The 25253-nt window shown below is 46.9% G+C and overlaps 1 protein-coding gene across 1 annotated transcript in view; it reads left to right on the forward strand.

Moving 5' to 3' along the window:
- KCNK13 (potassium two pore domain channel subfamily K member 13) overlaps positions 1-22751 on the forward strand; it is a gene marked incomplete at both ends in the record, with an annotated part of 101943 nt that extends 79192 nt beyond the window's left edge. Inside the window, one exon of the mRNA XM_080707846.1 lies at positions 21868-22751. Within this exon, the coding sequence (XP_080563972.1) occupies positions 21868-22751 (884 nt within the window). The remainder of the gene's footprint in view (positions 1-21867) is intronic.
- Between the last annotated feature and the right edge of the window lie 2502 nt (positions 22752-25253).

Below are 25253 nucleotides of genomic sequence, written 5' to 3' on the forward strand. Positions count from 1 at the left end.
CCAGAAGTCTTGGGGTCAGTTTCCCGGAGAGGTGGAAAACGGCCTCCGCATTTCAGAGATTCCAGAGAAGAGAACTAGAGAGACGTTAAGGGAGGGGGCTGCCCACTCTGCCCGGTTCAAAGCTGTTTGATAGAAAAGTGGAGGACAGAGAACAGAGAAAGGAAGATCCCTGAAACCTTCCAAGGTCCAGGGGGTGAGTCAAGATAAGGAGACTTGAACATTTAGGAGGAAGAAATAACTAGTGGAGGAAGCCCCTTAGGAGGTAAGAAGGGAGGGATGGAGGGATGAAGTTTAAATTGGAAGAGGAACACGGCGTCTGTAATGGGGAAAAAAACAAACAAACCATAGACCGGTGTGGAAACAGGGAAGTGTGTAGATTTCTTTTTTCTTTGATTTTCAGTTAGCAATTGGAAGAGGAACACGGCGTCTGTAATGGGGAAAAAAACAAACAAACCATAGACCGGTGTGGAAACAGGGAAGTGTGTAGATTTCTTTTTTCTTTGATTTTCAGTTAGCATTCAAAATATGCCCTGGAGATAGTGCTACAGAAAGAGGCTGAGAAGAGAATGGGGGGAATTCGCCCGGGTCAGGGGTTGCAGCTCTCAGGAGCAGCTGGCTGGGAAGGCGGAGAAGGTGGTGTTGGAGCCTCCGTCTGAAAAGGCCAAGGGGTGAGCAGTAGAAACAGCGCCGCGGTGGAGTGGGGTGGCAAGACGCCGCTGCGGCTGGAGCGGGTGGTCGCTGGAGGAGAAGTCAGAGCTGAGACCGGTGAGGGGGGCGTCGGTTCAACTTTGTGGGCTCTTGGAAGGACTTTGGTTTGCCCTCCAGGTGTGTGGGGGCCGTTGAAGGGCTTGGGTCTGAGGAGTGTTTACCCTCGCTTATAGACAGCATGGAGACCCCAGTCAGGAGGCTACGAAGCTACTCTGAGAATCCAGGGAAGACAGAATATCTTGGAGGGGATGAGAAATGATGGACGTATTTTTGAAAGTAGAACAAACAAGATTATTTTCTCCTCCTCCTCCTCCTCCTCCTCCTCCTCCTTCTTCTTCTTCTTCTTCTCCTTTGTCTTCATCTTCGTTGTCTTTTTCTCTTTTTTTTGCAGTACTAGGGATGTCTACCTCTGAGCTACACCCCCAGCCTTATTTTTTTAGTGCTTATTTTGAAACAGGGTCTCACTGAGTTACAAACAAAGGGCCTCTCTAAGTAGTAGCTGAAGCTGTCCTCAAACCGCGATCCTCCTGTCTCAGCCTCCTGAATGCTGGGATTACAAGAATGAGCCACCATGCCCGGCTCTTCATTTTTTGTGTTGCTTGTTTTTTGTTTTGTTTTTGGTACTGGGGGTTGAACCTAGAGGCATTTACCTACCAGCTTACACCCTCAGCCTCTTTTATTTTTGTTTTGAAACACAGGCTCACTAGGTTACTGAGAGATTGCTCAGTTACTGAGGCTGGTCTTCACCCCACAATCCTCCTGTACTGGGATTACAGCATGTACCACCACATTTGGTTCAAACAGGGCTTCTTGATGTGTTGGATATGAGGTCTCGGAGAAAGAGGGGATTCCAAGATGACTATTTGGGGCCAGAGCAAATGGAAGGAGAAACTTCCTACATAGGAAAGATTGAGTGGGCAGGGTGGAGGCAGAAGCCAGGGACTCCATGTTGAACCTGTTAATTTGGGGCATCTCTCTCCAGGCTGAGAAGGGGAAGAGGCAGTGGGATCTACGAGTCTGGAGTTCAGGGTAGAGGGTCACACTCGAGATAAAATCTGCTAGGCACCAGCAGAGCCATGGTGCTGCCAACCATGGCATCACTAAGTGAGGTCACCGAGGGAATGAAGATGGGAGAAGCGGCCCAAGGACTCGGAAGACAGAAAGCGGGAGGCTGAGCAGGGAGGCCAAGGGGTTGGGAAGAAAGCTGGGTGGTCTGGAGAGGCTGCTATGTGAGTTGGTGGACTCGGAGGGGAAGCTCCATCCTCTATGGGTGGGCGCCACCTGGTCAACTGGGGCCTGGAGAGGGCAGATGTAGAGGGGAGGGGAATTGGACCTTCTCTCCTGGAGCTGGGACTCACTCTTCTGTCTTTAGACATCAGACCTCCAACCTGTCTGGTCTTTAGACTCCGGGATTGACACCAGCAGCCCCGTGGTTCTCAGGCCTCCTGCCTCACACCATCGATGTTGCTGGGTTTTGAGGCCTTCAGACATGGACTGAGCCATGTCCCAGCATCCCAGGACCTACAGCTCAGCTCACAGAGAGCCTGTTATGGGACTTCCAGCCTCTGTAACTGAGGGATCAAGGTCCCCCAATAATCTCCTCTTGTGTATCTGTACGCCTGGCCCTCCATATCCATGGATTCTGCATCCATGATTCAACCAACTACAGATAAAAAAAAATATTTAAAAGAAGCCAGGTGTGGTGGTGCACGCCTGTTATCCCAGTACTTGGGAGACTGAGACAGGAGAATGGCAGGTTCAAGGCCAGCCTCAGCAATTGAGTGAAGTCCTCAGTAACTTAGGGGAGCCCCTGTTTCAAAATAAAAATAAAAAGGGCTAGGGGTATAGCTTAGAGGTAGAGTACCCCTGGGTTCAATCTCTAGTCCAAAACAAAACAAAGCAAAAATATTCAAAAGGAAAAAAATTACATCTCTACTGAACATGTAGGGACTTTTTTGGTCATTATTCCCTAAACAGTACAGTATAAGAGCTATTTGCATGGGAAAATTCTATTGTATCAGGCATTATAATATTACAAGCAATCTAGAGACGGCTTAAAGGTTTTGGGAGGACACATGTAGACTATATCCACATGATGAGCCACTCACACAAAGGACTAGATTTTGGTATCTGCTGCAGATTCTAGAAGCAGTCCCCCCACGGACACCAAGGGAGGGCTGTGTGCGTGTGTGTATGAGTGTGTGCGCACACACTCACACACAGTGTATCCCTTTTGGTTCTGTCTCTCTGGAGAACTCTAAGTAATAGAAGGTCTGAAACAGGGAGAAGCAGGGACTGTGTCATATGCTGTATTTCTCTTAATCTGACCAATAGTCCTGTGGGGTATTTTTAATTTTTTAAATATTTATTTATTTATTTATTTATTTATTGCAGTACTGGGGATGGAACCCAGGGGCATTGTACCTCCGAAATACACCCCCAGCCCTATTTTTTAGTCTTTTTTTTTTAAATTTTTGAAACAGGGTCTCACTGAGTTACGAAGGGCCTCGCTAAGTAACTGAGTCTGTCCGCGAACCTTGATCCTCCTGTCTCCGCCTCCTGAATGCTGGGATTACAAGCGTGCGCCACCACGCCCGGCTTGTTTTTATCATCCCACTTAACAGAGGCTGAGGCACAGGGTAGGTCCAACACCGTGTCCAATGTCGCTCTGCACACATGGCGGAGGAGGCTGAGAGTCCACGCGCCTCGCCGCGGCGCCGCCCGTACTGTTCACTAGGATGCTCATGGTCTAGCTCCTGGTGTGACGCGGGAGGCCTGAGAACCTGGGGTCTGCTGGCGTCAGTCCTGAAGTCCAAAGACCAGACAAGCCAGAATTCTGGTTTCTAAGGACAGGCTGAGCCCCACTCTTTACTTTCTCTAATCTGGGTCCTCCCAGCCCTGCGCCTTGCAGCTCGAGGGCATCTTTCCAATTGGACGCATTTGGGTCCAAGCCAATGGGGGTGCTTTATCAAGTGTTGAATAAATGTGTGTATTTCGATTCTGGATAACCAGGGTTTATTCCATATATACAAGTAAACGTGAAAAGAAATGCATTTGCTAAAATCTGAGTGGTGAGAAGTCTCATGTAATCAGATGCTGCCATCGGTGCCATTTCAAAGTAATCTGTGTTCATTTCGCCGATTCTGATGTGCTGCTAGAATCTGCAACGCCATCTGGACCATCAAAGATGGTTTTAAATAGAGTCTAGCAGAATTGGTGTGTGATGAGCACATTTCGATGTGCTTTGATAATTGCACATTTGTGTCTGTTATCTATTGTGATTCGCAGTTAACCACAGTATTAATGGAACCAAAACTCATCCTGAATCAATCGTCTGGTATACCTGGGCCAGCCCTTTCTGGCCCATTAGAGTTGTCCTGTCTTTGTGGTCAGGCACACTCTCACCAAAAAAAAGGTTGGTGTTTATTTATGCAAAGAACCAATGGGAATGGTCATGAACCCTCTAGTCTGGAAAATCCTGCTGCTGAGGTTTGGTGCCCAGCCCGGAACTGAGCTGAACTAAGGTCAGAAGGGAGCTGCCCCTAGCCAGAGCAGATGTGTCGGTGACCAGGTGAAGGTCACCAAGGCTGCGCTGGAAGGACTTTATCTGTGGCCACGTCACGTGCGATCATGGGTAGACTGTAGAGAGTGCCCCACTAACACCTCTTCCAGCCAGTACCTCTCAAGGAAGACACGAGAGGACAAAAATTATTCACTTATTATCTGTCCTTGACAGAGAAAAAAAAAGCGGGCCAAGCCAAAGTTCCTCAAAGGAGGCACTGGTGGCTTGACGGAGGTCTTGACCTGGGAGTGTGTCGCCAGCAGTGGACCAGGCACAGGGCCCGCCCGAGTGCTGGGATTATAAGGGTGCGCCACCACGCCTGCCTTATTATCTTACAGATGAAGGAACTGGGGTATACCCAAGGTTAGATAATTTGCTTAAGGCTAGAATTATGATCTAAAACTGTTTGAGTTAAATTCCCCCCCATATCTCTTGGGTAAGTGGCAGGACTGAGATATAAACCAGGATGGTCTGACACAAGACTCAGCACTGTGTGTGTGTGTGTGTGTGTGTGTGTGTGTGTGTGTGTGTGTGTGTGTTGCGCGTGCATGCGTAGGTCATAGCAAGATAAGCCTTTGCATCTAAGGAATACAAAGATATACTGATCTGGAAGCTCACTCAGCCTTTAGGCCAGAACCAAGTAAGGACACCCAATTTAAAAAGAGAAATTACTTTTCTTATGAGGCAAGTGGAAAAGAAATGCCTTAGCAAGTGTATGAGAAATACCTAGACACTGACGCGACCGCTCAACACTTGAGGTAAATCCGCCTGCGATTGTGGCCTCCAGCCCGTTTCTGCGAGGCTGACCGTATCCTTCTGTTCCACCTGCCCTAACTCTCCTTCTGCCTTTCTCGGCAAAGGAACTCAACCAGAAAACTCTAAAGCACAGAGACCATTTTAATTTAAAAAAAAAAATTGCATTTAGACATTCAGATGTGGGTTTGTCCTGAGCTCACAGCTGGGCATGGATAAGAGTTCGTAAGTGACTGCTAGCAAGTCAGAGCCCGGGGAGGCACGAAGAGCATTCGGCTTGAAGGATGAGCCCGCACTTCTCTATGTTTTTGTTTTAAAGTTTTACTGGGAAAAGTGAGATATTGACATTTTTTTCTTCTTTTTTTTCTTTTTTTTTTCTTTCTTTTTTTTTTTTTTTTTTTTGTGGTGCTGGGGCTTTAACCCAGGGCCATTCTCCTACTGAGCTATGTCCCCAGCCCTTTTTTTTTTTTTTTAATTTAGAAACAGGGTCTCACTAAGTTGCTGAAGGTCTTGCTAAGTTGCCAAAGCTGGCCTTAAACCTGCGATCCTCCTGGCTCAGCCTCACAAGTACTGGAATTACAAATAGGCACTACCACTGCTGATAATATATTTTCTAATTAGAAATTTAATAGCATCCTCCTGCTATATGCCATCATAATAATTTGTAAAATATTCTTTTTAGGATATTGCCAAAAGGATTAAAAACAGACTCAAGCATGTATTAATTTGTCCACGTCCATAGCAGCAATATTCACAATTGCCAAAAGGGGCCAGACACGGTGGCTCGTGCCTGTAATACCAGTATTTGGGAGGCTGAGGCAAGAATCGCAGGTTCAAGGCCAGCCTCGGCAACTTAGTGAGACTCTCGGCAACTTAGTGAGACCCTGTTTTATTAAAAACAGTAAAATAGGGATAAGGGTGTGACTTGGGGTAGAATGCCCCTGGGTTCAACCTCGACTAACACACATACACATTATGTAAAAGGAGGGAAGAACCCGAGTGTCCACTGGTGAGTGAATAGATAAAATATGGTATATTCATATAACAGAATAGTATTGAGTGAAAAGAAAGGAGATCCAGACGCCTGCTGTGACAGGGTGACCATGAAAATACTGTGCTAAGTGGCAGCTAGACCCAGAAGGACAGACCTCTACTTAGAACGGCAAATCCTTGAGGACAGAAAGCAGAGTAAAAGCTCCAGGCCAGGCCATTACCGCTTAACAAGCGCAGAGAGAGGCTTCGTTTGGGATGAGAAAGTTCTAGAGATGGATAGTGATAGTAGTTGCCTAACATTGCAAATGTTGTGTTGGGCACTCAAAAATGGTTAAGATGTTAAGTTTTATGTGATGTATATTTTACCGCGATAAAAAATCAGTAATAAGAAAACAAACAACCAAAATAAATATGTGGTGGGCGGAAAGATTCTATCCACATCATCTACAAAGCCTTTGAAGAAATTGCAAAGTTCTACCAAGGCTCGTTTTTAAAAAGGCTTCTATAAATGGAGAGAGAGAGAGACACTGTGTTCCTGGTAGCAAAACTCAATTTGGTAAGGATGTTATTTCTCCACAAATGAATCTCTAAATATAAGGCAACCCCAATCAAAATCCAAATATCGTTTCTGGAACTTAACCGAATGATTCTAAAGCTCATCAGAAAAAGAATGGACACGAAATAAGCAAGTTTTGAGAAGAATGAGAAAAGGAGGAGGAAGAAGAGGGGACGAGGGGAGGGGCTTTCAGACGTTCAGAACTGTGGACGTTTTGGGTACCAGCCGCGTCTAGACAGTGATGCGGGACCAATGGAACGGAATGTTGTACAATCCAGAAACAAATAAGGATAAGAACTTTGGCTTTGATAAAAGTGATACTTCAACAAAGTGGAGAAAGAATTGACTATGTTTGTTTGTTTGTTTGTTTGTTTGTTTGTTTGTTTGACGGGGGATGAAACCGGGGCATTCTACCTCTGAGCTACACCCCCAGCTCTTTTTTAGTCTTTATTTTGAAGCAGGGTCTCACTAGTTGGCTGAGTCTCGCTGCACTTGCTGAGGCTGCCCTTGAACCTGCGATGCTCCTGTCTCCGCTTCTCGAATACTGGGATTGCAGGCATGCGCCACCACGTGGTTTTGTTTTGTTTGTTTTATGTTTTATGAAACAGGGTCTCATGAAGTTAATGGAGGTCTCTCTAAGTTGCTAAGACTGGCCTCAAACCTCGTATCCTCCTGTTTCAGCCTCCCCAGTGCTGGGATTACAGGTGAACACCACTGTATCTGACTAGAATGGACTATTTTTTAAATATGGTGCTGAGGAGCCTATACATGTGACAAAATGATAGAGAACTAAATCCACACACATGCCTAAATACAAGTTTATTCAAGAAAAATATGACTAAGACAATGGACTGAACCAATATCAGTCTCCTACTTGTGATTTTATGCTATATTTTTTCAAGCTGTTATCATTGGGGAAACTGGGTAAAGTATTGTCAGAATTGTTCCATATCACTTCTTAAAATTGCAATTAAATTCAAAATAGAAATTATAATTAAAAGCGGTGCTGAGGGAAAAAACAAACTATATTTAAAATGTCGGATCCCCCCCCAATTTCAGAGGTATTAAGTATTACATTGTTTTAAAGTATTAGAACTAGCTAGGTATGTATGGTGGTGCAGACTTATAATCCCAGTACTCGGAAAGCTGAGACAATAGGATTGCAGGTTCTAGGCCAGCCTCGGCAACTTAGCGAGACCCTGATTCAGAATTTAAAAAAAAAAATCCAAGTGTAGTGGTGTACACCTGTAATCCCAGTACTTTGGGAGGCTGAGACAGCAGGATTGTAGGTTCGAGCCCAGCCTCAGTAACTTAGCGAGACCCTGTTTCAAAATAAAAAATAAAATAGGGCTGGAGGCATAATACAGAGGTAGAGTGCCCCTGGGTTCAATCCTTAGTACCAAAATAAAATAAAATATTAGAATCATAAGTAAACACTGATACATTCTCAGGGCAGGGAAGGATGTTTCTCTATGACCCCCGAAACCCAGAGCTACAACAGAAAAAAGCTGATTTGTCATGAAGGTTGAACTTCTGCCTCATAGCAGAACATTTATGTAAAAATAAAAAACAAACACAAAATGGGAAACATATTTGCAACATGTACAAAAGACGAAGTTGCCATCTTTAAAAACATCTGAAGAGCCGGGCGTGGTGGCCCACGCTTGTAATCCCCGCACTTGGGAGGCTGAGACAGGAGGATCGCGCAGGTTCGAAGCCAGCCTCAGCTACTGAGTGAGGCTCTCAGCAACTTGGTGAGACCCTGTTTCCAAATAAAAATATAAAATAGGGCTGGGAGTATAGCCCGGAGGTAGAAAGCCTCTGAGTTCCACCCCCAGTACCACCAAAAATAAATAAATAAATAAATAAATAAATAAATAAATAAATACATCTGAAGACAGCCCGGCATGGTGGCGCACGCTTCTAATCCCAGTACTTGGGACGCTGAGACAGGAGGAGCGCGCAGGTTCGAAGCCAGCCTCAGCTACTTACTGAGACCCTCTGAAATTTACTGAGACCCTGTTTCCAAGTAAAAAAATAAGTCTGGAAGCCCAGAGGTAGAAAGCCCCTGGGTTCCATCCCCAGTACCACACCAAAAAATTAATATTAATAAATAAAAATTAAGAGTTCTTATCAATTTTTAAAGCAGTAAATACCTTAATAGGAAAATGGGCTCAAGACATAAGTAGTCATTATACAACAGAAGAAATGCAGAGGGCCAACAGTAAGCGAACAGTGCAGGGTCTGAACAGAAGCTGGTAGAGAAAGAAAACGCAAATTCTGGAGAAACAGGTTGAAGGGGCCTGAGAGGTGGCGTCTCATTGGCTGGCAGCAGTTAACTCAGCGTCGAGCGCGTAGCAGGTGCTCAGCACGCGTTTGTTGAGTGAATGAGAGAGTGGAAACAAAGAACCTGTCATGGAGAAGGAACATTCGAGACGCAGTTAGGAGAGAAAAGTAAAGTGCAGAACCGTTTTAAGGGGGAAAGGGGTGAGTGGGTCGACTTTTCTTGTAGAGCCCATGTTGCCAGAAAGTCTAGAAACTGTCATTGCAAGAACATCCCTTTGTCTCCATTCGAGAAAGCCTCCCCGAGAATGTGCTGCCAGCAACTTCATCCAACTTTGCCTTTCTGCTTCTAATTTTATTTTTACTTTCAGTCTGGAGATAAACCTAGGGGCCCTCTACCATTGAGCTACACACCCAGCTCTTTTTATTTTATCCTGAGACCGGATTCCATCAGTAAGTGGCCCAAGGCTGGCCTCGAAATTGGGGTTCTCCTGCCCCAGCCTCCCTGTTTGCTGGAATTACAGGCATGAAGCGTGTACCTCTGACATGGCTAGTTTATTTCTTTCTCTCTCTCTCTTTCTTTCTTTCCTTCTTTCTCTCTTTCTTTCTTTTTGTGGTACTGGGAATTGAGTGATCCCAGGCTATTCTACCCCTGAGCTATATCTGACCCTATTTTATTTTTCACTCTGAAACAGGATCCCACTAAGTTGTGGAGGGCCTCACTAAGTTGCTAAGGCTGGCCACAAACCTGCAATCCTTCTGTCTCAGCCACTCAACAAGTGGGCACCACTACACCTGACTCTAGTTTCCAATTTATTTTATTTTATCGGTACACTAAAGTCTCATATCAAAATGTGGATCAGGTCGACGATGGCATAATATATTCACACCACACTAGGCACCTCCCCGCACTCGCTTCCCCCTTTTCCCTCCCTCCCAGTACTGAGTGTCCAGGTTGGCTATGTTATATTCACATGCATGCACATATTCAGATGTAGCTCCTCCATGAATCAACCTCAGCCTTCTTCATCTCCTACCCTGACTTTCTAGCTTTGCTGAGGTTTCCCCTCCATCATCTGGAGTCCCTCTGGCATCCCTAAGACTCCCTAGTTTGGGCATATTAGAGAAAACATAAGTCCCTTCTTTCTGTGTCTGGCTGATCTCACTTAACGTAATGTTCTCCAGGTCTTTCCATCTTCTTCCAAATGACATGATTTTGTTCTTCTTTATTGCTGAGTAGAATTCCATTGTGTGTATTCCCATAATTTTGCAATCCATTCATCTGTTGATGGAGACCCACGTTGGTTCCATATTTTAGCTATTGTGAACTGTGCTGCTATGACCATGGGTATACATATGTTACTGTAGTTCTCTGATTTCAACCCCTTTGGAAAGAACTCCAGGAATGGTATAGCCACATCATGTGGGGGATCTGTTTCTAGTTTTCTGAGGAATCTCCACACTGATCTCCATAGCGGCTGAACTACTTTGCACTCCCACCAACAGTGTAAAAGGGTTCCTCTTTCCCCACATCCTCGCCAGCATTTGTTTGCCGCTCTGATTGGGGTTAGATGGAATCTCAGCGTAGTTTTGATTTGCATCTCCCTGATGGCTAATGATGTTGAACATCTTTTCATGTATCTATTGGCCATTTGTATCTCTTCTTTGTGAAGTGTCTATTCAGTTCAGTTGCCCATTTCTTAATTGGGTTGTTTGTTTTGCTAGTGTGGAGTCTTTTGAGCTCTTTGTATATCCTGGATATTAGCCCTCTATCAGAGTGGTAGCTCTTGGTGGAAAAAAATAAATCTTACTAATTCCCCTTTCTTTCCCTTATGACTAGCTAAAATACCATGTGTTATCATATTTTCAGACATTTCTTCTGGCAGTTAAATTATTAGACCCGTCCCATTTGTGCCACACACGTCTCAATACTTTTTTTTTTTTGGTGGTACTGGGGTTCCTGGAAGCCCTTCTACCTCCGGGATACACTCACACGGGATACACTCCCAGACCTATTTTTTAACTTTTTTATGGGGAAACAGGGTCTCTTAAGCCAGTGCAGCTGGCTCTGAACCAGAGCAATCCTCCTGTCTCCGCCTCCCAAGCGTGGGGATTACAAGTGTGCACCACCATGCCCGGCTCAGTGCTTTTAAAGCTGGGTTCTCTACTGGCTTCAGAGGAAGGAAAGCTATAAACTAATAGTATCAAAACTAATTTAGTAATTAAGTACTAATTTAATAGTATTTAAAACTAATAGTATCAAAATTAAATGTTCTAGGAGAAGGCCCTGGAAGAACTCCCCCAAAGAATCCACGATCACAGAGCAGCTCTTCCGGTAGGCACCAGCCCAGAAGGTGCCTCTAAAAAGAAGAGGGCTTGCGTTGTGTTCCACTAATGACTGTTTTAAAGAAAAGGAGAGAAGAGGGGAGGGAGGGAGGAAGAAAGGAGATGAGAAAGTAAGAAAGAGGAGAGAAGATAAAAGAAACTTCATTTATTGTAAAGGACTTTGGTTACCTAGAGCTAATTTCATAGCAAACCTGAGGGTGTTTGTGCAGATTTCTAGGGACTCCTGTAGGATTCGGTGTGCCTAGTTATACGACAAAATATGAAATGTCATGGGTTTGGAGGGAAGAACCGGTATGAGACATCGTAAATCACGTTAACTTCAAGTCTTAATGATGCGGCCATTTTGCACCATTCCCGTTACAACATTATACACTTAAGCCACACCATGAAAGGAAAGTCCCCACATTCTGCAGGTCCTTGGCCTTCAAACCAGCTTCTGGAAGCTCTGGTGCCCACAAAGAGGTTGAAGAAGGCCCAGCCCAGGTCAAGCAGAAGAGATCAAAACAAAGATACGTCATCTGTTTTGCTAGCTGTCTCTGTAGCAGAAAATTTTAAAAGGTAAACAGGAGCCAGGCGTGGTGGCACATGCCTGTCATCCCAGTGCCTGGAAGACTGAGACAGGAGGATCGCAGGTTTGAAGACAGCCTCAATAACTTAGCGAGGCCCTCTGCAGCTCAGTGAGATCAGATAAAAATGAAAAGGTCTGGGGTTATACTCAAAGGTCAAATACTCCTGGGTTCGATCTCCAGTACCACAGACAGTAATAATGGTTTTTACAGTCAGATTTACACGAGGGTTGTTGCAGAAGCCAATAAAAAAAAAAAGATACATCCTTTATTTTCTGTATAATTCCTCAAAACGTCTTGAAGCCAGATTTTCTCCCTCTTGTCAAAGAAAAGATAGTTTTCATCAGTCATGTGCCACACACTGTGATAATGTTCTACTTAACGGAATCATTTCTTCTTAATCTGGGGGAAGGCAATTTAGTTCAGGGGAGAACATAATTATGTCTACTTGCTTTTAAAGAGTAGTTCCACAATTTAAAAGTTAAGAAGCACTAGAATCGGGACACCTCCTTGAGATAAGTAAAACCTCATGACCCCCCCCCCTTAAACGAGGGTAAAGGCAGAAATAATGGCAGCACTTACTGCTTCAAACACCAGCCCCATTATACGAGCGCATGTCTCGGGAAAGGATAAAGCGGAGAGCTAAACGCCCCTGTTACTTGGCATCTCTCTCGGGGAAATGAATTTTTTAAATTCCCCTTCAGAATCTCATGCATTCTGATTCCCAGAAGACCAGTACTGTGTGTGTGTGTGTGTGTGTGTGTGTGTGTGTGTGTGTGTGTGTGTGAACACAGAAATTGCTGTGGTTTATAGTAATGCGCACAACTTCCAGCATCCTCACTTCTTATAACGCACTTGCCAGCTTTTCCACTTAGAACTCATGTCTCTTTGCCTTTGAAAAGTGCACATTGCTGAGGAGTCTAGAAGTAGCTCCCAGTTCAAAAGTTACCTGGAAAATAGCTGAATCTATTAAAAGGTTTCGTAATCGTTTGTCAAAGGTGCTTTGTTGTTCATCGAGCAAAAGAGGAGTCATCATGGCAAGTTCCAAAAATATTCTTAACCTTGGGAAGCGCTGGTAACTTCTCCACCCGTTGCAGCAAGTGCTGTATAACAGCACCTCAGGTTCATCCTGGAAGCGCTATTCCCCCTCGGCTTGCTTGGTGCCTTAGGGAGGGCTTTGAATAAACTGTGACATCTTCTTTTAGTTGAGAAATATCACAGAAATATTCTTAGGGCTGGGAGTGTAGCTCAGTGGTAGAGCGCTTGCCTCACATGTGTGAACCCCTTGGTTCAATCCCCAGTGCCAAAATGAAAAGGGAAAGAAGGGAGAGAGGGAGGGAAAGAGGGAGAGAAAGTCTCCAGGTAGCCTACAGGTCTACTCACCTGGCCTGCGGCAGGAGCGCTACAGATGCCCAAGACAAGTTCTGCTAGAATCCTGGGACGATCAAATCAACAAAATGAGTTCAGATTCATGTCTGAATGCCCAAGTCACAGGTCACTGGACTCTACAAGTCCTTAGAGCTCATTTGAGCCACGCTGCCCAAATTTTGCCAAAGGGACAGCCAGAATAAGTTGTGGCCATGAGGCACTTAGGTAGGTAATAGCCTCTGCTGGCCCCCAGCTAGTCACCACGTGGCTGTGACAGGTGACCTCACCTCCGTGCGTGCATGGGAAAAGGAGTGCGCCTGCCTCGCAGGGCCGGTGTGAGGACTGCATAAAGGCCTGGCTCAGACTAAGCTCTGTGTCCTTGTAAACCATCACAGCTGTCATTCTCCAGGGCTGGAGGGAACAAACAGCCCTGCACTCACACACCCAGGAAGGTTCAACACTCCAGCAACACTCATGGACTGACAGGCCATCCTACACAGGTGGGAAAGGCCTACAATCAATCTGTTTTCATTACTTTTCTCACTGTGAGATAACAGAAAGAGGGTGCAATTATCAACTTCCTGAAAGCAGTCTTGAGGTAGGCGGGTATGGTGGTGCACGCCTGTAATCCCAGGATTTGGGAGGCTGAAACAGGAGGATCGTAGGTTTAAGGAGTCTCAGCAACTTAGTGAGGCCCTATTTCAAAATAAAAAATGAAATAGGGCTGGGGTTATAGCTCAGATGTAGAATTCCCCCGTGTTCAATCCGCAGTACCACTCGCGACCCACGGCGAGTAAGGTGTACTGACACCTTCCCTCTCTTTGGAGCTTGACAACAGCCTTTCACGTCGTTTGCAAGTGACTCAGAAAAAAGTTGATCTGATCATAGAAACTCCTTGTGCAGTCTTCACTCTTACGGGTTGTTTCTAGTTCTTTATTTCTTGGATGAGTTTTGAAGCCTCCAGAGGGCAGAAACGATCTTCTAATTCCTCTCCCCACCCCAGGCACAGGGTTGAAACCTAGTAAATACTGAAATTCTGCACTTTTGACTGCCCAGCAATATTCGCCTTCCTGTACTCTTCAACACACAAAAAATGATGATTTCCCAGAAGAAGTAAACGTGGACTGAACGCTTTGCCTCTTATCACACCTCTACCCTTACGCATGTTCTTTAAGAGGCCCTCAGAACTTTACCCACAGACACTTACGTTGTCTATCCCAAGAGTACTTCATGGCTGGAGATGTTAAATGGGAGGAAAAAAAGCAGAGACAGAGTATGCCTTTGGGATGACTCAAGCCTGGCATCGGGGGTGCCCTCAATAAGGGTTGAGCTTTATAAAATATAACTCTGTAGCTATGCCATCACAGCCGTGAAGATGTTTGGGCAGCCAGGATCAGCAAGTCATGAATAGAGGTGGCTTCCAGGTGGTGGGGACATACTACCCGTGGAGCGTGGAGCTGTGGGTAGGCAGGGTTGGTTAGCAAGGTGGCTCTGTGACGTGACACGACTTCAACGTGGCTTCTTCCTGTAGTCACTTCAGTGTTACTTGACATGGAGGTTGCTGAGGATTTTCGTTATAAAAAGTAAAGACATGGCAGGCCTCTACGCGCGTAATTGGCCACATGTCTGATTACTCGGGGAATATATTCCTAAAGAGAAATAAACAAAATAGAGAAAAGGGTGGAGCTATTGTTAAGGCATCTGGTGCGTGTTCCCAATTGTCCATTTCTCTGTCTCCATGAAGCGCTGGAGAGTCGCTGCTGCTCAGGGGGGCACTCTTGTAATACACGAGTTGTTTTCCTCCCTCAGCTGTTGCTAAGAAAATAAAAATCTGATTAAAGTCTATAGAACACATTAATACAGCAAATCAATGGTATAGAAAAGAGGAGGGGAGGTTATTGGTGAGTTAAAAAGACAGGAGATAGGTACTAAATGTGCACCTTGTTAAGGTCCTAAATCACACCAATGATCTCTAAATGGGTATTTTTAAGGTTTTAATATGGGCTGGCTATTAATTGATGTTGAGGGACTAGTACTGATTTTATGAGGTGTGGTAACGGCACAGTGGGTATGTTAGGAAAACAAAGCCCTTGACAGTTACAGATACATCTTTATTAATGACGGGAGTGACGTGCTGTCTGGGATTCACTTTAAGAGACTGCAGCATCTAAGGAGTGGGCTGGGGTCAAGGAAGCATGGTTGATGCTATTGTTTGGGTGTGAAATGTCCCACACGGGCCCACATACCTCCTCTTTAAAAGTTGATGTTTCTCAGGCATTCCGTCACAGTGATAGGAAGCTGGCCAGCACAGTTGGAAAAATGTTGATAACTGCTGAGTCTGGGAAACAAAAGTATATTTTACTAGTCTCTCTACTTTTCTATATGCTTTTTTTCTTTTGGTGGTACTGGGGGTGGAACCCAGAGGCTTTCTACCTCCAGGCTATACTCCCAGCCCTATTTTATATCTTATTTGGAAACAGGGTCTCACTAAGTTGCTGAGAGCCTCACTAAGTAGCTGAGGCTGGCTTCGAACCTGCATGATCCTCCTGTCTCAGCCTCCCAAGCGCGGGGATTACAAGCGTGCGCCACCACGCCCAGCTCTATATGCTTTTAAAGTATCAGAATGCAAAGCTTTTAAACTATTTCACCTTGACTCAATTTTGAAGAAAAAAAATACCATAGGGTTCACAGCACATACCTATAAGGCTGGGAGAATGCAGGGCCTGCTTTTCTCTCTCCATGGTCTCAATGAAGGGCTCTGTGGGGCTCGACTGTGACTTTGGCAGCGCCTAATAGCCCTCGCTTAGACCCAAGGACCATGGGGAAGCCTGCATTGGTTCCAGAAGCTGCTGCAGGTTATAGTTGTGTGAACACAAATCTGGCATGACTTACGGGCATTGGACCAACGTAGACCGTGGACTTCACTGGCCTCTAAACCCACCTCGTGTGCCCTTGTTCCTCAATCTGCTCAGCGCCTCTCAGACTCTGAGGCTGAATAGAAATCAAGCGACTCAGGCGTGAAGCCCAGGGAATAAATTACTGGCTGAAAGTGCCACCTGTGGCAATTCGTTTTGTTTGTCTGCCTTTGAAATAAAAGAAGACAAAATGCACGGGGTGTGATGGGTTTGCAAGCTGTTTGGAAGAGGCACACACGTTCAGAAGCCTGTGTTTTAGTAAATGAAAATGAAGGGTTTTCAACTCCTGATGCTGGCTAATTCCACTTGATTTTAGTGCCAGATCTGGCAGCCACTAAGCATCTATAGAAAGCATGGAACCATGGACATTTGGTTAATTTCCTTCCCTCGGTTTTACCTTGAACACATGACAGTGGCCTGCCCTTGATTAGCAGTCAGGTGGGAAAAGCTCTTGCCTGGGAGACAATACCATCAGGGTTCTAGTCCAGCTTTGTGACTTCAGGCAAGTTGCTTTCCTTCGATGGTCTTCTTTTCCTCTTCTGTCAAGTGGGACTAGTAGATTAGCAAGACCTAGTTCCCTAGTGCATGTGTCTGTTTTTTGTAACTGTAACAAAATACTTGAGATGAGGTAACCTTATAAAGAAAGGAGGTTTGTTTGGGCTCATATGCTGGAGGTCCAAGGTTGAGGAGCCATGTGTGCAATGGTCTTCTTGCTGGCAGAGTCCTTGGACAGGAAGCTCACACGGGAGTCCACCCTGGTGCCTCTTCTTCTAGGGACGCTGGTACTCAATCATGACCTTATCCAACCCTATTCACCTCCCAAAGGTCCCACCTTTTAACACTATAGATAGATTGCTTTCATCCTCTTCACACTCCACTGTGAAGAATAAATTTCAACACGTGAACTCTCGGGGTAAACCAGTCATAGTATCCAGCCTGGATGTGAGGTGTCAGGGATAAGCACAGGAGCCGGCAGAGGGAGACCTTGGATAACCATGCCTGTGTCCCCCACCTCCACCACAAAGGGCCCTGAAAGCTCTTCACAATCCAAGACATCTTGCCCCTCAGTATTATGAGACCTGGGGTGGGAGTGGGGGCCTTACATAAAAGCCGATCACTACCATGCTTTTAAGGGCAGAGAGTAGTAAAAGCTGCAGAAACCCCTGTGCCCACAACCATGAGCACAAGGAGGTATCTTCATCGCTCACATGAATACCACCACCTGTGCCATTTGGGGTTATTTTTGCTGATTGAAGAGATGGCCGTGATCAACCAAATAGCATAGGTGACCCAAAGTCATGATTATCCCTTCTTTAACAAAATGGAGTGTTGTAAGACCAAATAAACAAGACAGCATCTAAGCCCTTGAAATCCTCAGAACCTGTCACAAAACCACTCAAAGCCTCATGCCCTGGAGAATCAGCTGGTGGAGCTTGTCAGCGGCCTGAGCAAGGCCGGGCCCCTGGAGCTGAGATAACTCCAGCTCACTTTGATTTTGGCCCTTGTTTTGTAGAGATTTCATTTGTCCATCCCTGGCGCTGGCCTCCCTGAGCTCAAGTATCTTGCGCAAGTTGTCTTTATGGCCATCTTAGTCTTAGTCCATCTGGGCTTGTACAACAAAATTCCATAGGCTGAGTGGCTTCTAGACAACAGAAATGTACTGCTCACTGTTCCAAGGGGTGAGAGGTCAGCGGTCACGGCCCCAGCAGGCTCAGTCTCTGGCGAGGGCTCGGTTCCATACAGAGGGTTCCTTCTGCTGTGTCCTCCCACGGTGGAAGAAATAAATGAGGTTGCTAAGCCCTCTTTTATAAGGGAGCTAACCCCATTCATGAAGGTTCCACCCCCAGAACCTAATCACCTCCCAAGGCCCCCTGTCTTTTTTTTAATTTCTTTTATTTTTGTGGGGGTTTTGTGTGTGTGTGTGTGGAACCAGGGATGGAACCCAGGGGGCATTATACCTCTGAGCTACACCCCCAACCCTAGTTTTTAGTCTTTTGTTTTTTGAAACAGGGTCTCACTGAGTTGCAAAGGGCCTAAGTAGCCGAGGCTGTCCGTGAACCGAGATTCTCAGGTCTCAGCTTCCCGAATGCTGGGATTACAAGCGTGTGCCCCCATGCCTGACTTCTTAAAAATTTTTACTGGTGCATTGTAGTCACACACATTGATGGAGTACAAGATGTTGGAGGCATACATGCACTGAATCACCCGATTCAGGCCCCATTCCCTCCCCCTCCCTCCTCCTCATGTTTGTTTTAGTGATTGGCTTTGATGTGTTTGTTAAAGTACATCATGAACATTAGAGAATTTCCCTCTTCCTTCCTCCCATCCCCTGTTAGGTCGTCTTATTTGCTCATCTACAGAATCTCCTTCTTTGTCTAGAGTTCCTCCTGTGACCCATTTTCTCCCTAGCTTCCGCATATTAGAGAGAGCATCCCATTTCTTATTTTTTGTGACTAATCTCGCTTAGCATAATGTTCTCCAGTTCCTTCCATTTCCCTGTAAATGGCATCATTGTGTTTTTCTTTATGCCAAGGCCCCCCTTCTCACGCCCTCCCCTTGGGGGCGAGGATCTCAACATAGGCGTCTGGGGGGACACAAACATCCAGACTGTGGTAGTGGCCCCCACGTAGTTCAGTGCCTTGACCTGAATAGGTGCTCAGTAAATGGCTGCTGTTACCTGTGGATGGGAGCTCATCTGTGACAACTCTGCTTCCCAAGGCAGGAGCCTAGCAGGAGAGGTGTGAGCAAGCACTCTCTGGCTTCTCCTAGGGGCCCCCACCCGACTCTTTCTGAACTGTTTCCATTTTCATTAACGCTATCCAGCTTCTGGAATATGATCGGGTTAATAAGTGGCCCCAGTAAGTGCTCCCCCTCTTCTGCCTCACTCTGTTCTCAGTGACCAGGGCAACAACACTGGTCTCAGGGCTTTGAAGCGGGGGGTTCCAGGGGCTATTTTCCAGTCTTCTTAGGTGGGGAAACATTTTCAAGCTTTCTTGGCTCCAAGAATTCACTGAGCTTGGAGAAGTCACTCCAATGAGTCCCCAGGAACTAATTACGGACACGTTGGTTACTCCTCGGTGTTCTTTGGAAGTGGATGGAAAGAGACACTGCTCTTGGCTTCGTCATTAACTCCATCAACCTGAGTCAATAAACTCAACTCTCCACGACTTTAAGCACCTCGTTGCAACCTGAACAGAGGAATAAGAATGAAAGCTCTAACGAGAAAAGTTGGGTTTGAGCCGGGCGTGGTGGCGCACGCTTGAAATCCCAGCATTTGGGAGGCTGAGACCGGAGGATCGCGGTTCGCAGACAGCCTCAGCTACTTAGTGAGGCTCTTTGCAACTCAGTGAGACCCGGTTTCAAAATAAAGAATAAAAAATAGGGCAGGAGGTGTAGCTCGGAGGTTGAATGCCCCCTGGTTCCATCCCCAGACCCGCAAAAAAAAAAAAAAAAAAAAAAGTTGGGTTTAGTGCCTCACACCTGTCATTCTCAGTGCTTGAGAGGCTGAGACAAAGAGATCACAGGTTCGAGGCCATCCTCAGCAACTTACCAAGACTTTGTTTCTGAATAAAAAATAAAATAGGGCTGGAATTGTAGCTTGGAGGTAGAATTCCCCTGGGTTCAATCCCCAGTCATTAAACACACACGGAGAAATCTAATAAGAAAATACAACAAAGTCACGTATTTCTTGACACAAAGAACATAACAAATAAATAAGAACCTACAGTTATTTTGAAAACAAGAGTCCCCAAAGAAGAGGTGCTGGTCTAATTTTCTCCCTACCTACGGCCGGACGTGGTGGGCACGCTTGTAATCCTTGCGCTTGGGAGGCAGGGACAGGAGGATCGCATAGGTTCAAAGCCAGCGGCTTAGGAGACCCTGTTTCCAAATAAAAATGTAAAAAATAGGTCTGGGAGTGTAGCCCAGAGGTAGAGGGCTTCCAGGAACCCCAGTACAACCAAAAAAATAAATAATAAAAAAATAATTTTTCCCTACCATTTAAGGGCTCTGATAAGAGGATCGTTTCCTGACCCTCCGTCCCTCCTTAGCAAATCATCCTGTCCATCCCACTCCCTCCCAGCCAGCTAAGAAGCTAGGAGCAGTATCTTCCTCTATTCTTCTGGCTCCTTGCTTTTCATTTTCTACCATCATGCAGCCCCTCGTGTGCTGAGATAACCAAATTCACTTAGAAGCTGACATGGCAACTCAGTGCACTGGGGTCATAATCCCAGCAGCCTACACATTTCATGATCTAAGTTGAGCCCTCCCGCTGCACCAAGGGGTGGCCACTGGCTGAACTGTAGCAAGAAAAAATAATAATAATAATCGGCTTGGGACGGGGAATCATTAGGAAAGAGGATACTGGGAGGGTGCTTCTGGGTCCAGCGATGGGGTCGAAGTGAGAAAGTGAACTTGAAAATAAAGAAAATATGAAAAGAAGGCAATTTGATGAGAGTAAGAAACTGAATCCAGGAAGCTGTACCCAGCGCCTTTTTTATTGGTGCTTTTTATCCAGAGTGACTTTAATATCAGTCTTATCAACAAATCAGCCTTCTCATGTTCAATGCTATCATCGGCTGGAAGGAGTCCTCATCCCTCTAGCCAGGGGGACTCACCATCATCACGTTGTAGTGAGGAATCCTGTGTATTTTACTTTACTTCTCTTCCTTTTTCTTTTTGGTACTGGGGATTGAACCCAGGAGCATTATACCACTGAACGGTACTCCAGCACTTATATCTTTTATTTTGAAACAGGATCTTGCTAAGTTGCTGAGGCTGGTCTTGAACCTGCGATCCTCCTGTCTCAGCCTTCCATGGACTGGGATTACAGGCGAGCACCACCAGGCCAGCTCACTGCTCTTGTTTCTATTCCTGCTTTTCTTAATAATACCTGCTGTCCTGCCATATATATTCTCAGTAGTATGCCCAGGAAGAAAAGGCAAGGTAAAATTTTTGAATAGTTCAGAGGCAAAGGCGAGAGAGAGACATTTTATGTTTTATGAAACTCTAACATCTGTCATCACTCCAAAAGCCTGAGATGTGCATTTAAAGATTTTTGTTTAAAAGCTGAAAAACTCGTCTCTACATATGCTGGCACCTGCTGTGTTTTTTTCTGAAACACCCCACCACTCACAGATACAACCCCCCCCCCCCTGCCTGCCTGTCTCCCGTTGACTTTCAGGTCTCCCTCTGTGACCTTCCCCAACCTGAGATGGGCTTCTTTCCCTCTTAGCAGCCACCTAACAGCCCTGTTCTCCTCCAGGACAGGTCTCGGCATAAGGTGCAGGATCATCCCACTGAACTAGAGCCAACAGGGCAGAAGCCAGATCTGTCCCGTCCACGTTCTATCCCAGGTTCTGTTAAGTGTTTATGGGAAAAAATGAATGCTGACGAGTCTGTACCGCCTTTCCTTTGTCTGAGCCTTTGCTGATCTCTCTGGGCCCCGTTCTGTTGAATATGTTTAATTGCATGCTGGAGGAGGACATCCAGCCAAACAGGGGAGAGGAGGCTGAACCCCATCCAGCCTCATCCCCAAGCCATTTTCTGCTGGCGGTATCCAGCCAGAGGAAGAGGCGTCTTTTTCTGCTTTGCTCGTTAGTACCATCTGGGCTCTCAGGCAGCCCAGCTCCATGCTCTGAACCACTCTTGGCATCTCCCAAAGCCGGGGGGAATTCTCCCGCTCCTTCCTAGAAAGGCTGGGACCGATTTATGAAACTATTCCTGTAGGTCCTGGGCCAGCCACGGAGGCCAAGACCCGATCCCCTTCCCAGCCGAGACCTCTCACACTCTCTCTCCTCTGTTCTCTGTCTCCTGCAGGGTTTGGGATGACGACTCCAGCCACCGTGGGGGGAAAGATCTTCCTGATCTTCTACGGCCTGGTGGGCTGCGCCAGCACCATCCTCTTCTTCAACCTCTTCCTGGAGCGCCTCATCACCGTCATCGCCTACATCATGCGGTCCTGCCACCAGCGGCAGCTGCGGCGACGGGAGGCCCTGGCCCAGGGCACCCTGCAGGCCCCGGGGAAGGGCGAGGCGGACAGCCTGGCCGGCTGGAAGCCCTCGGTGTACTACGTCATGCTGATCCTGTGCTCGGCCTCCGTGCTCATCTCCTGCGGGGCGTCGGCCCTGTACGCCCCCATGGAAGGCTGGAGCTACTTTGACTCTCTCTACTTCTGCTTCGTGGCCTTCAGCACCATCGGCTTCGGGGACCTGGTCAGCAGCCAGAGCGCACACTACGAGAGCCAGGGACTCTACCGCCTCGCCAACTTTGTCTTCATCCTCCTGGGCGTCTGCTGCCTCTACTCGCTGTTCAACGTCATCTCCATCCTCATCAAGCAGACGGTGAACTGGATCCTCAGGAAGGTGGACGGCGGGTGCTTCCCGCGGTGCCCCAGGAGGGTCCTGCGCTCACGGAGCAACGCGGTGACCCCCGGCCAGGCGCGCGACGGATGTGCTGTCTCCATGGAAACGGACGGGGTGGCCGAGAGCGACACGGACGGGCGGCGGCTCTCGGGCGAGATCATCTCCACGAAGGACTCCGACAAGGTGGCGCTGGCCATCCTGCAGAAGCAGCTGTCCGAGATGGCCAACGGCGGCCCCCACCCGCCGGGGGCGCTGCCCCGGGAAGACGAGTTCTCCGGGGGCGTGGGAGCCTTTGCCATAATGAACAACAGGTTGGCAGAGACCAGTGGGGACAGGTAGAAACGGGAGCTAGCGTGAGGGCCTCGGGCGAGGTGCTGTTCGCTGGGTCATCCCTGGGGCTGGTCTCACTGGCTCTTCAAGCTCAGCTGTGGACAGCTGACTTCAGCCATGACCAACAGCCACCTCCCAGGCCTGGGGGACCCGCCGCCTCCATGCCCGGCTCTTTATCTTCACTCTTAACGTCTAAGTCCATCTCTTCAAATGAATCACAGAAGTCCACGCTACGTTCTTGCTCCCGTCACCTCCAGAGTGTTCACTTCCCACAGGAGAAGGCAGCTTTACCCAGGCCTTGATTTCCCCCTGGGAATGAAGACCCCCGCCCAAGATCTTAATTCTTCTCCAGAACTCTGAATGGCTGGATTCACTGCCTTACCAGGCCCCTTCAAGAAAAGGGAAAGAATGTTCAAGAATGTGCTAGGGTCTTCTTTTGCAGGGTGTCCCTCCCAGCAGATTCCTCGGTGGCTCCATGGGTGGGAAAAATACCTACTCTATACCCATTTCTCTATTTTTTTTCCTGTTTAAGACCAATATATTTGGCTAAGATATCTTGGAACCTCAATCTGGTAAGAAAACATCACTTTTGTACTAAAGAGCATAGTTTAACATTTTCTCTTCGAATGGTCACATAGACCATTTTATTTTTACTAGGGCTTGGGGCCCATTGGAGAGGGAATGTCTGACTATTTATTAGAACTGAAAATTTAATAAATTCTCATTTTATTAACTAAGATTCCATGGGTACTCATTGTGGAGGGTGGAGGGGACACGCTTAATTAAAAAGATATGTCTTGCACCCTGGGCAAAAGGAAATAAGAGCATCGCCTTGGCGTCCTGGCTGGAGAAACAGCCTGAGCTGGATAATGAAGACGGGCTCTTCTTATCTAACCTGTTGCCGTTCTGTCTTCTGGGACCGTCACGGGTCTAGTTTTATCATCTTCCCCAGAAGTTACTACGTCCATGCTAGGAACAAAGGCTGTTGACCTTCTTTGTGAATGCAGGCGAGAACGTCTTGAGAGATGACAGCCAGTAGCTATTGTTTGCAGGATAACAATGGGTATACATAGAGCTTTCAGACGTGACAAGGAGAGATGGGCCCATAAAGAGAACAAAGCCAAAAGCCAAAGCCTAGTGAAACAGAGGGGTTGGACGGAGAGCAGGGGAGCTGGGGCCTTGGGAACCACCTCTTGGCTTTCAGCCCAAGGACACATGAGCGATTGCTCCTCGTCCATGTCTTAGTGCTCGATGGCATAGAGCTGGGGAGGGAATGCAAGCCGCCTGGGCATGAGCACTTCTCACTTATCCTGGGATGAGCAGGGGATGAGCAGTTCTCACTGCACACAGCCTGCAAGCCCTCCCTCCCTCTGTAGCTGGACTTGCTTTTCCTTCCAGCTTGCAGACCCAAATGTGTTTTTTACAATCCCAGAAGTGTCCAACAGCAGAAGTCTGATGAGCCCTGACACTGGCTTTCAACTGCAAACGCTGGCCCCAAAGTCAGAGATCATTTTTAATTAAAAAAAATACCTTTATCAGTGCATTGTAATTATACATCCTAATGAGGTTCAAAGCGCTACAAACATGCAGGCACACATCGCTCCTTATCCCGCCCGCTCCCTCCTCTTCTTCCCCGCCCATGTTAATGAGATTGGCAGTGACACCTTCATGTGTGGACGTAACCCAATTTGAACTGTTTCCTCACTCAAGCCTTCTCTTCCCCCTCACCAGACTCCCTCCTGCGATCCCCTGTCGCTCTTCTGGAATCTCTCCTCATCCATCTCAAGTCCGTCCTGTTTCCTATTTTCTCTCTAGCTTCCACATCTGAGAGAAAACACAACCCTGGACCTTCTGAAACTGGCTGCTCTCACATCAGAGATCCTAGCCAAATACCTACATCACTCTAAAAAGGGAAGTGCCCTGGAGCGGCTGCCGACGGCTGGTTAGGAATCTGCCCACAAACCCAGCTGCCCCTGGGTTTGTGCAGAGAGCAGCTGGGTCCTGGGGTGTAGGGGCTTCTTGGCCTCCATACTTCTTGCCCAGGGACGGGCATACAGCGGGCCCTTGCAGCTCCAGTGTGGGTCCCTGGAGACCTTGGCGATGTCCCAGGAGGCCAAGATGCATCAGGATAAACAAGGCTCCTCTTCTGAGAGGGCCGGCTTAGGAAAGGATATTGCTGAGTTATTACATCAAGGCACATGGCTTTTTAGAAGTAGGATCCAAAATGGCCAGATACTTTTAAGCTAAATTTTTTAAATCGAACTTGAGCTTTCAGAATGTCCTCTTGGGGGGTCTCAGAGGCTAAATCTCTCCTCTGTGTTTGGAAACTCCCTGGTGGAAACATTTGAGAACCAGTGGATGGAGAAAAGCCCAGAACTTCAGGACGAATGAAGGGGTGAATGAATGAATGGAAGGAAAGAAGAATCGGATGGGTGGCCGGAAGAATGGAAGTGGCCTATGCAAAAATAAAAAAGCAAAACCAGGACTCTTTAGGCAGGTCTCTCTCCAGTT

The sequence above is a fragment of the Muscardinus avellanarius genome (assembly GCF_963383645.1).
Source record: "Muscardinus avellanarius genome assembly, chromosome: 12".
Taxonomy (NCBI): Eukaryota; Metazoa; Chordata; class Mammalia; order Rodentia; family Gliridae; genus Muscardinus; species Muscardinus avellanarius.